Below are 11,551 nucleotides of genomic sequence, written 5' to 3'. Positions count from 1 at the left end.
CTTCAAGGTTCAGTGTATTTTCAGAGATGCTCTTCTGCATACTTTGGTTGCGATGAGGGGTTATTTGAGTCACTGTTGCCTTTGCCTTTACATAAAAAACGGTCATTTTTCAATGTTATAGAAAAGCTAAGACATCTCCCAGATTAAAAGGCGTTAAAGAACAAAAGGAAAATAATATATTAAGCTATATCGCTTGTTCTTTTCTCTTGGTTTGTCTAAAACGTTGAATTCCTGGTTTACCTGAGCAACCTAAACAGCATAATGTGTTTGTTTATGCCTCCTGAACATGAATTAATACAGGTATGGGACTTTCTCCATGTTGTAATTCTTCCCACCTTGCTATGATTCTACAGACAGGATATTCAAAGGAGGTGCTGTGGTGCAGGAATCTCACAGGGGGCCTCGAGACAAGCATGATTTACCAGAGGAAACCTAGCCTCAGCCCAGGACTCCAGGGATGTCAGGAAGTTCCAGTGAGTCGAACATGAGAAAATACAACTTTTGTTGGACAAAACATGAAAGGTGAAATCTTGTCTTGTATAAGAAAATGTGTTTAGTCACTCCTTTCTGACCACTCAGTGTGGTAAAGTCGCCCTGTACCCTTAGCAAAAACACAGCCCAAAGCATGTTTCCACCTCCGTGCTGGACTGTGTGGATAGTGTTCTTTGGATCATACTCAACATTTCTCTTCCTCCAAACATCAGGTTGAGTTTGTGCCAAAGAGCTCAATTTTGGTTTCATCTGACCATAACGTTTTCTCCTAAACCTTCTCTTATTCATTTAGATGTTTACTGGCAAACTTCAGATGGGGCTTCTTGAGCAAGGGGAGCTGCAGGATTTCAATATATAGTCTGTTACTAATGGTGTTCTTGGGACCACAGGAGGAGCTTGTGGGTGGCTGTGGCTCAGGTGGTAAAGCAGATCAGCTACTGCTTGGAAGGTTGGTGGTTTGATCCTTGGCTTCTCTAGTCAAATATCCTTGGGCAAGGATACTAATCCCAAGTTAGCCTCTGATGTGTTCATCGGAGTGTGAATGTTGGTTAGTTTGCACTTGAGTTTATCCATGTTGTATACAGCGCTTTGAGTACTCTGGGAGATTAGAAAAGTGCTATATAAGAATCAGTCTGGTCCATTTTGGTCCGATCCGCCACCTTTCTCATGAAAGATCTTGCATGGAGCTCCAGAGTGAGGGTTTGGAGCCCATTCCAGCCTTGTGCAGGTCCACAGTCGTGCCTGGATGGAATTGAAACTAGCATGAAAATGAGAGACTGTTTATTTCCTTTGAAGGGAGCAGACCACTGGGTTCTTCTTGTATATAAAAGATGGGCGATGTGGTTCCGTTAAGTGTTTCAAAGCCATTCTTGGCCCCCAGTAGCAGGTAATGGGGCCCTTATGTAAAGAGGGAATTGCAGTGCGGATTTTTACTTGAAATTTTGCACATTTTGTGGATTATCTCTTAGTTACCATTTTGCACAATGTGCATAACATAACCATATTTCTGCGCTCTTAGCACGCACTCAAAAAAAAGAAAGTTACGATAGCGCACATGTGTGGCGCCAAATGAAGTTAGGATGACTTCTGTAATATGGGAAACCGGTGAACTCGCTGACCTCCGCATCTGTCTGCCCGCCCTGACGTCACACCGTTACAGGAGCGCACAGTGAGAGAAAGCGCACCCGGGGCTTTGCGCCATCTACGCCTGCGTCTGTATTCCTCCTCCTAGCTTTAAAACGCTCACGTGCAGTACAAAAGGAGGAGAGAGAGAGAGAGAAGCGCCTGTCTCGCAACTCCAGCGTTAAACAGTACCGTGTCCCTTTAAAAACGTCTGACAAAAAAGCCCATATGATCCCTGAGCTCCAATCACCAATTCCTTCTGCAAAAGCAGCCTCTGCATTTTTGTCTGTCTGAATGCTACAGCAGCACGGGGGGGAAAAAAGATTCAGGATAAGGCAAAAAAAACAAAAAAAAAAACTGGAGAAATGTGACAATCCAACGGTCATTTTCATGGCGAGGGGGAAACTGGTGCGAAAGGAGTTATTCTGGGACTCCTTTGAGCCTCGAAACGCTGGATCAAAATGGTAGGCTACAGAGCAGAGCTGCATTTTTGTTTATTTTTTTCCCTCTCCCTCTCTCTCTGTCCCTTCTTGATCTCTTGCAAATTTGAGCTACTTAGCAGGCCGATCAAACTTGCCACACTTGCGCGTCGTCGCGATCCCCTACAGCTGGCTGTCACACGCGTGTTTCGTGCTTTGTATCGTTTGCGGTGAAGTTTGTAACTTGCCGACATGGCACAAGTTGAGGGGGCTGGTGGTGGCGGTGTGGGGGGGTGGATCGAAGCAGACCCCCTCTGAAAGAATGCGATGGCTACAATAGCCACATTGATGCGGAGAAGGAGTTAAATTCCTTCATATCGGACGCTTCTGCAAAGCACTCAGGTCGTGACTGGTGCGAGTGAAAGTGCCACCTTTCCCTTCCTTCTCCAAGCGAGCCAGACAGCCGGTGCAGGACAAGTTAGCGAGGCTTTCATGAGAGATGCCGCTCTTCTCGTCTCCATAACTTTATTTTGATTGCGGCTGACACTCAAGTAGAGGTGAAAAGAGGTGGAGATGGAAAACATCACCAGTGAGATCTGATAGAAGAAGCTGCCTGGTTATAAATAAATAAATAACGAAAACAAAGTCCAGCTGAAGCAGAAAATGTGCAATATTTTATTGGCTTGTGACGAGTTTTCTAGGCTGCTGCATGAGGTCAGTCGCTTTAGGGAGACGACTAATTCGTATTTGTACTGACTAATGCTCTCCTCGTCCTCTTGTCAGCGTGGATAAGTTGTGTTTTCCTCCACGCGTTAGCAGATCGGAGGGTGATTGTGACGGAGAGGCTGAGTTGTGGGAATAGAGGCCGACAGTACAGAGGCAGACAGTCCGCTCTGTCTCCAGGGTCATTTTAGGATGCCTCATTAGGAAAGCATGTGGAGCTTGATGCAGCGGTGGCGTAATCCCAGTACGCGTTCACATCTGGAGGCTTGGGTTAATATCTGGGTCAGGTCAGCGGGGTTAGCCCTGGTGCTCGCTGGGTGGCTTCTGGTGGGAGCAAAGAGGGTGAGGGAGGTCTGATTGATGTTGTATTTATGTTCTACTTATTTATTTTATTTTTTTCTCGTTTTTTTTCTTTGCAAGTGCAGAAGAATAAACTGAGGTCAAGTGCACAGTGTGCATGGCGAATGCAATGCACCAGAGATCAGACAGAGTGAATCTTTTAATTGTTTTGGTGATTATTTCATAAATTAGATTGTTGATATATCCAAGGTGGGTTAATCTGGGCTTATGTTGATTTTAATCAATACCGAATGGCTGGATTACACAAAGGGTTTAGCAGCAAAGACAACAGGTGCCCACGGTATCATGGGGCCCATGCACCAGATCCTCACTATGCAAGTGTCTCTTAACATTATTATAAAGTCGTTCAGATGACCAGAAATAGAAAAATAACTCAGTGGAAGGGGCAAAAAGTGAAAACGACAATAACAAAAGCTACACCTATGGGACAAAATGTGTAAGGTGACACACGACAGATGGAAACAATCAACAGGGACTTTCAAAATTAGTACAGAGACACAGTAATAAATAAAAAGATTGAAAGTGACCACAAAGATTAGTTGAAAGGGGAAAAAAAGAGACAGAAATCAACCACAGAGGGACATAAAACATCCTAAAAAAAAGATGCAAAATACAAATATGAATGGGCGCAAGAGGTGCAAAGCTACCGCAAAGTGATCTTTAACCTGTTGAGGTGCAGTGGTTAGTGCTGTCACCTCACAGCAAGAGGCTTCTGGGTACTATCCTGCTCGTTTGGCTTGGCTGCGATGCTTCTGAGTGCAGCTTGCGTGCTCTCCTTGTGCCTGCGCTGAGTTTAGTTTGGTTCTGCTTCTTTTTCTCCCACAGTTCAAAGGTGTGCATGTCAGACTAGCTGCTGATTGTTAATTTGCGTGTCCAGCGTGCACTCTTGCTCTCTTCCCATCTCAGCCTAGTTAGACTTCAGCTCCACCCCGACAGGTTTACTGTTGAAAATGAATGGCTGGAGTCTTTTTTTTTTTCCCCATATACTTTGCACTGAAGAGGGCGTTTGCATGGAGATCCTCCTATTCAAATGAAAAGACTTTATTTGGCTTTTTTGTCTTCATTTATTGTGAAAATGTAAATCTGCCTTAGTTTCGCACACACTAAAGACACTTATACTGTACGTTTCTGGCCCCGTGATACAGTTTGGCCTCAGTCAGCATTGTGAGGTCCTAAGCAGCTCCTTCTCTATCCTCCCAGGGTGCTGTGAGTTTTTACGTAACTGCCTATTCAGGGCATTCTTGCCCACCCTTGACTTTGAGGCTTCACTGTCTCTGGGTGCTGAGTGAGAGAGCTGTCTTTAGTCTTTGTGACAAGTGCAGTCATTCCCCGAGACCCAGCAACAAACTCCCGCGGACTTCTCCGCTCTCTTGGAAACTCGGAGCATGCTGTAGGTGCTGCTAATTTATGCCCCTGAGATTAAGAACAGTGGACAAGGCTGTGCAGACAGCAAGGTCAAACTCACTGGGCTTATGTAAGGTTTCCTTTGTTCTCGTTGGTTCAAGTGGCACCAGCTTGCTTGAAGTACACTCAGGTTGTTGTTTTATTTTTTTACGTTTTCAAATAAAGACGTGGATTTATTCATTCTCAGCAGTGCCACCCAGTATTGTTGTCTTTGTATCCAAGGGGGGAAAGTTACTCTAATTTAACACTATGGCATTAAAAAAAAAGAAAAAGACATTGAACTCCATTATCAAAGAAGCCAGACAGCTTTTTATTTTCCTAATGCTCGATATGAGGATTTCTATTAGCCTTTCATTGTCAGGCATTTAAAGATATTAAGAGAGTTTAAAACGGAGCGGGCTTCTAAAGTGTTCTTATAGCTTTTAGCAAAATTCAGGTCAGCGAGAGAGACTTAGGAGAAGCTTTAGTGCAGATGAGTTTTTGTGCTGTTTTCAGACACTTGCCAAGCAGAGAAGAAGGGATCCTTGATCTAGCAGTCATAAAAATGTGTCATAGACATAGATTAATGTTTGGATTTTGAATGGGAATGACATCATTATCCGTTTTAGCTGCTTATCTGTATTAAGAGTAGTATAAATAATGAAAATAATGCACAGAACTGATTTGAAACGAAAAAGGTCAAGTTAAATTAAAAACCTTGTGCCGCCTTAATATAATATTTACTTATTCAGGATTAAGCCTTAAAGGAACAATTTGATGCATAAATGCATCTAGAAAAAGATAGAACTTGATTAAAGTATGAGCCATGAGATGGTGAGCTGAAGCTGGGCCAAAAGTATGAACTTTTACCGGCATCATCAGGGAATCGCACCATTGTTCTCACCGGTGGCCTCACAAATCCATGTTTGAGACCCTGAACTAACTTCATGCTAGATGTAGCTTTATATAAAAACAAGCGTATGTTTTCTTATCTCACAAAGCAAATGTGTACATTTGCAAAATGCGTTAACTGTACTGCTGCTGGTGTTCCTTTAAGATTGCATTCATTATTTCCCTGCTGTCCACTTATTGGTTGCAGCTATAGAAAGCTGATGCTCCTACTCTACCTTTTCCCCCCTCCTTCTCTGTCCTCTCTGACCTTCTCATCAAACACATCAACGCCCAATGCGAACACACACGCACACGCACGCACGCGCATTTTGCCACAGCAGAGAGATTCCTGTGATAAGGAGCTCTTTAGAGGCTTGTGTTTGCCTCCTCTCTTTTTGTGTCATGCTATGAAAGGGATAATGAAGATATCAGAGTCTCAGCCTGTGTAATAACCCTCGGGTATGTCTGCACCTGCTCTCTGCTGCACATCAGAGTTATCTGTTGTCTCTAATAGATCACTTCAAAGGTGCATCTTTCAGCCAGTGTATCATTCACATGGACAAATTTAAATTTAGTCTCTTCGGACCTGATTTTCTTTTTTTCTTTTTTAGAAATTAAAATATCTCTGCAGTTTTTTGGGGTTATTTGGTGCCACAGGTATTTGGCGTCACATCCCTGCGTGTATACACGCATGTGCACCCGTGTCGTGCACATGTTATGACTCCAGTGGGGCGGTGGTGTGCGAACCATTGTAACGTGTGTGCGAGGAGGAGATGCCAGCACCACAGGCCCCTCTCTTGGCCGGGGTTCCTGACTCAGCGCTTCCTCTCCCAGCTCATTGGCCCAGACACAAACTTCCTGGCAGAGCTTCAGTGCGGACACTCTAACCTCATCACCCCACCTCCCCCCCCCCCCCCCCCTTTCACCCAGTTCCTTTGATTATCCCAACCGCTCGTCATCTCAGTTCCAAGCCACCGGCGGTTGATGTCTTCTTTCAGCGTCGCTTCTGATTGGGCAATGCAAGCACTGTCTCCAGCCTCCCCCAAACCGATAAAACCCGTCATCGACCAGTTCTCAAAGGACTGGACGCTAAAAGGACTTTGCAAATCGTGCGGCCGAGGCAATCCCGCTCACGCTGTCAAATTTTAATGTACTGTACGTCGCCAAGATGCTGCTCATGCCGTGTTCTCATCCTTATTTTTGTTTGTGCTCCCCAATTTCATGCTCGGGTAAACGCATATCAGTTGTAGATTGGCTTGTCACCTGTGGTTGCATTAACATATAGATGGAAATGTATTTAAATCCAATCAAGGAAGCTGGTGGAGATCCACCAGGGCAAAGCTGGGGCAAGTCCAAACTGCTAGATTAGGATGAGGGAGGGAGGGTTGGGGGGGCAACAGTGTGAAGGGGAGATTGGATGTCTAGGATTAGAGCAGCGTTAATGCTGATAATATTGTCTTTATTAATTGCAGCCAGCAGTGAATGCTGTGGTTAAGAAAGTTAAATGTTTTAATAGGCTAAAGGGAATAAAATAATTAGCTAAAGTGGTGGAAAGAGAAACTGAATAACCAGCAGCAAACTGTAAAGTAATTTGGAATTTACCTCATCCTATATCTGGAATCGTCTCGCTGTACATTTTACCTGAAACCTCATTTAGCTTTCAGGTTGTTGATGAAAGTTGTATAGAGTTCATTTGACTTTTTCCTCTTTGGATTTGAGGCTTCGTGCCTGCAACTAACAGTGATTCTAATTACTGAGCTTTGCACTTGGACTTTTCCAACAGAAGATCTGCTGTTCCCGCATCAGTTTGACAGAAGACATTATCCTAAAGCCAGAAATGTAAAAATACAATCATTTGTGTCTTTAATGACAAGTAAGTGAACCACTGGATAATCCATCCATCCACTTTCTGTTGCTTATGCAGGGCCATGTCACGGGGGCAACAGCCTAAGCAGAGAAGCCCAGTCCTCTCCCTCCTCCAGCTCATCCGGGGAATACCAAAGCGTTCCTTGGCCTGCCGAAAAATTTAATCCCTCCGGCCTACCCCTGGGCGCCTTTCTCATACTAAAACATGCCCAGCACACCTCACCAAGAAGGCATCCTCGTCAGACCCACGGTTATTAAAGTGAACTAAAACTAAACGAAAAACTACAACTAGATGTGAAAAACCTAAAATAAACTAAAATTAAAACCAGGTTTTTGAATAAAAACTGAAATGATTTTGTGAACTTGTAAAACTATCTAAACTAATTATTTAAAATATAGAGAAAAATAGATTTAGTTTTGTTACAGCTTGCCTGTTGAGGCATTGATGAACATGTTTATTGAGACTGGAAGTCTCCAAGACTGTGATTCATCTGCTTTCAACAAGTTTTTCTTGTAATACCTGTGGCTGAGACACATGCAAAAACAATTAAAAGACTAAAACTAACGCTGAGACTAATAAAGACTAAACTAAAAACTAAACTGAATTACAACATGCACAGATGCAAGCAAATATTTAATAAAAGGTAAGCCGAGGAGCTGGCTGAGGAAGGCTGTTCCACAGGTTGGTCGCAACAACCTCAGGAGAACGATCATGTGGTTTTAAAATCAGAGCGAGGGGAAGTCAGGAGACCCTGGTTAGATCGGAGAGACTGTCTGTAATGATAAGGTCTTAAAGGCCTGTCTATGTAGAGCTTTATCTTTAGTAACAGGATTTTAAAGTGGATTTTGAATTTCACTGGAAGTCAGTGAAGGGATGCAGGAGTAGGTATAAGTTCCAGATGACTGAATGACAGAAAAGGTTTGTTTTTTTTTGCAATATTTCTTAAGTGAAGGAAACAAAAGTGGGCGAGCCAACGGCGTAGGCCCTGCCGGTCCAATCCCCGGATATTTAGTTTGACTCCTCCACCCATGGATGAATATTCTAATAACCTCAAATCACTGCAGGATCTGCTGATGAGACCTACCACACAGTTCAGGTGAATGTTGAGCCATTCATCTGCCTCAGCTCAGACGTGTTATTTGGATGTCTGGTGTGAATAACTCTCCTGGGGTCATTCCACAGCATCTCTATTAGGTTAAAGTCTTGGCTCTGACTGGGCCTCTCCAAAAGGTAGATTTTTAATTTGGTATATTAACTCGTGCGCCTCATCCATCTTCTGTTGAGCTTCAGTGGGCAGGCAGCCACCCTGATATTATTATGCAAGATACCTTGATAGACTTGGCAGCCCTGAAAACCTCTATGCTCCCTCCATCGTAGTTCACTCTGGGACTGTGTTCATGTTTGTAATTAAGCTGTATCCGGCGCTGGATGTTCTTCACGAACAGCTCGTTTCATTAGCCCTCAAAACATTTTCTCAGCAGAGTTTAGGAAAGAGCTGCAGCTTTCTCTGTGGTGTCCTGCCACGGACAGCGTGCCTGTTCGGTGATTTTCTCATGACATATTTACAAACAGTGTTAACTACCTCCAGTGGTTCATTTAAGTTGTTAGCTGCTTCTCTGGTCTTCTAATTCACCTCAATGAGCAATCTGCAGTATGTGTCAGTCATCTCAGCGGAGTGCCTGCTCTTAGGGAAGCTCACCCTAGAACTAAACTGAAAGGATTTCTAGACACTTTGGCTGTGGTTCTGTCAATAGTTAAACTGTTCATGTGTGACCTTTACCAGCTGTATGCAAATGAGGAGTTTTTGATTGGAGCTCTTCTCGTTCAACGTTCACAGATGCTTCTTATGAGAGCTTTACCTCACACCTCCGCTATCGTCTTGATTGTACTCCAGGTTGCTCACTCCTGACTCCAATTAGCTTGAGTTGATGTCGTTAACCTCAATGATCGCATGTTTTTCAAACCCGCGCTGTGTGTCTTTTTCGGTGTGGGCGAGAAAGTTGAAACATACTAGGGTTTGCTTTTGTTTTTTTTTAAGTACTGTAACTTTATAAAAATCTGAACATGTTTTGAAAAAAGCCCCAAATTATATGTCACTGGTGTTGTTTACAACTGATGTACTCACCTTTTCTTGCCATTGCCTAGTGCGGTAACTAATGGCATCATCCAGAAGTCATAATATGCTGACTGAGGAAAGTGTTCCAGAAATTACATGCGTACTGAACAATTTTGCACCATGCAATTACCTTGAAACACCAACCATCAGTGCCAGTACAGCCTTGCATATCAAAGCAAGAAGCAACACTTCCAAAAAAATAAGCATGTCTTAATTTATGATCCTTATAAACCATAGAAAAAAATAAGCTTATACATAGGTTCAATAAGGAGATCTGTAATCACTCATCTTCCTGCTTTCCTGGGTTTTAAGCTTCTGTTCTTTACATCAATACCTCAATGCTGACATCATTACTCTTGTTATTACTCTGGAAATTTGGTTCTGCCATGATGGGTCATCAGAGTCTAATTACCAAATACACTGTTTAATTTCTCCATACCAACAAATCATATATAATCAGATATTCACTGGCAAGCAAGTCTTCTGTCCAGACCCTACACCCCTGCTGGACTATATATATAAAACTCTTGTGTTATTGCCTGTCTAGTCTGGACAGATGTGGGCAGATACTTTTGCACTTATTCTGTTTTAGCTGCACAGTGAGTCAGTAGCTCTCCATTGATAAATTCCGACATTATGGCCCTCATCTTCTATGTTGAAGCCTCTGGGCTTAACATTTCTTCTGGTGGACACCCTGCACTGTGAGTAATCTTACACATTTGGATGTCTTTGTAAGCTGTTGCTACATTTGGAGCTTTGGTCCTACCAGAAGAAACTTTGCAAGTTAAACATCATGCTCACCCTTCATTCCTTAAATCTCCAAGAGTTGTCTTCAGCAGTGGAGCGCTACTCCAATGCTTTCTCTTGCTTTCTTTTCTACGAGTTAATGCTGATGTTTTTATCTTCCTGTCATGTTGGACTTGGGGCCAGCTCGATGCTACGTTGACTTTGCGCACCGTCTTGTGTTGCACAAAAGTATGGCTGGGCCCCATTTTAACTTCCACTGATATCTCAGTGCCCAGCTTGGTATCTTAGTGTTTTGGAGACAAAGTCATAGTGGTTTGTTCTTCTTCTTTTGAAAGCTTTACTTAAGTTAGAAAAGTTGTAGCTATTTTTAGTTTCCAGTAAGTTCTCTTAAGGCCCTTCCATAACCAGGTTTCATAAGCAGCCTGTGGTTCATAGTTGTAGTGTTACCATTAACTGTCAGAGTTTTCATTGGAGGACAATTATATTTGTATTTTTTAAGGATTGCCCTGCAGTTTGGTGGAATGGTTGGAATCGTTTTTGGCTTTGAGTTTGTAAAATCGCAATTTAACACCATCATCTTCTATTGTTCTTTAAATGTGGTTGGAAAATAGCTTATAGGTGGATTACTAACACTACCAGTCTTTCCTTAGATTTGACATTTTCTGTAGTTTCCATGCGCAGGTATCATAAAAAGCTTTAAAAAAAAGTTTGCATTGCATCTTAATTAGTATGTTGTCTAAAGATTATTTTTTGTTTTTGTTTTATATATTGTGTACCGAGAGTAGTTTTTAATATTCTGATATTTCTGACCACACAGCTGTTTGATTGTTTATGATGGCTGATTTAGACTTTTTCCCAATCTGCCTACACTCACAACTAGTTTTCTGCATTATATACATAATCCCTTAGTCTACTATCACAAGGTGTAACTGTCAGCCTTAATACCATTATTATCCGATAAACAGCGCCTGCCTGGAGAGTATTAAACTCCACTTTAATGTGGCTGTGCATGTGACCGTGCCGTATGTGTGACCTTAGCAATGAGCTACCCGCTGCTGTGGCTTCCCCTTTAGTCATTGAACACTGATTTTTATTTGCATTTTTTATCATAGTACTGTAACGATCACCACAGGGCTTGTTAAACGCCAGACCTTGTCACTTGTGCTATTATCAGTCTGGCTCATTTGTGCAAGAGCAACACGTCTGATGAAGGGATAGCGGGAGTCCGGTTATAGTCGAGCCTCACCTTTATTTCTGCAGTGTCGTCACCTATGCCAAATTTCTTTACTTCCTGTTTACTGAGGTAGGAGCAAATGCATGTTTACAATGAAGGAATGCATGCAGAGTTGCGGGCTCATGGTTGGATGTGCTCATGCATCCGCTACTGTATATTCTTCTGTCTCAAGGTCAGCGGCAGGTCGCTGTGCTGAT

At 42.8% G+C, this 11,551-nt stretch overlaps 1 protein-coding gene across 1 annotated transcript in view; it reads left to right on the top strand.

The window, feature by feature from the left end:
- The first annotated feature begins 1,904 nt into the window (after positions 1-1,904).
- Positions 1,905-11,551, top strand: part of zbtb47b (zinc finger and BTB domain containing 47b) — a 32,400-nt gene continuing 22,753 nt past the window's right edge. The window contains exon 1 of the mRNA XM_085362911.1: positions 1,905-2,078. Coding sequence (XP_085219037.1) covers positions 2,076-2,078 — 3 coding nt within the window. The 5' untranslated portion in view covers positions 1,905-2,075. The remainder of the gene's footprint in view (positions 2,079-11,551) is intronic.

Source organism: Diplotaxodon limnothrissa, linkage group LG9 (genome assembly GCF_057381915.1).
Source record: "Diplotaxodon limnothrissa isolate DT_005_m linkage group LG9, D_limnothrissa_male_GT1.1, whole genome shotgun sequence".
Classification (NCBI taxonomy): Eukaryota; Metazoa; Chordata; class Actinopteri; order Cichliformes; family Cichlidae; genus Diplotaxodon; species Diplotaxodon limnothrissa.
This window is presented reverse-complemented; position numbering and strand designations above follow the sequence as displayed.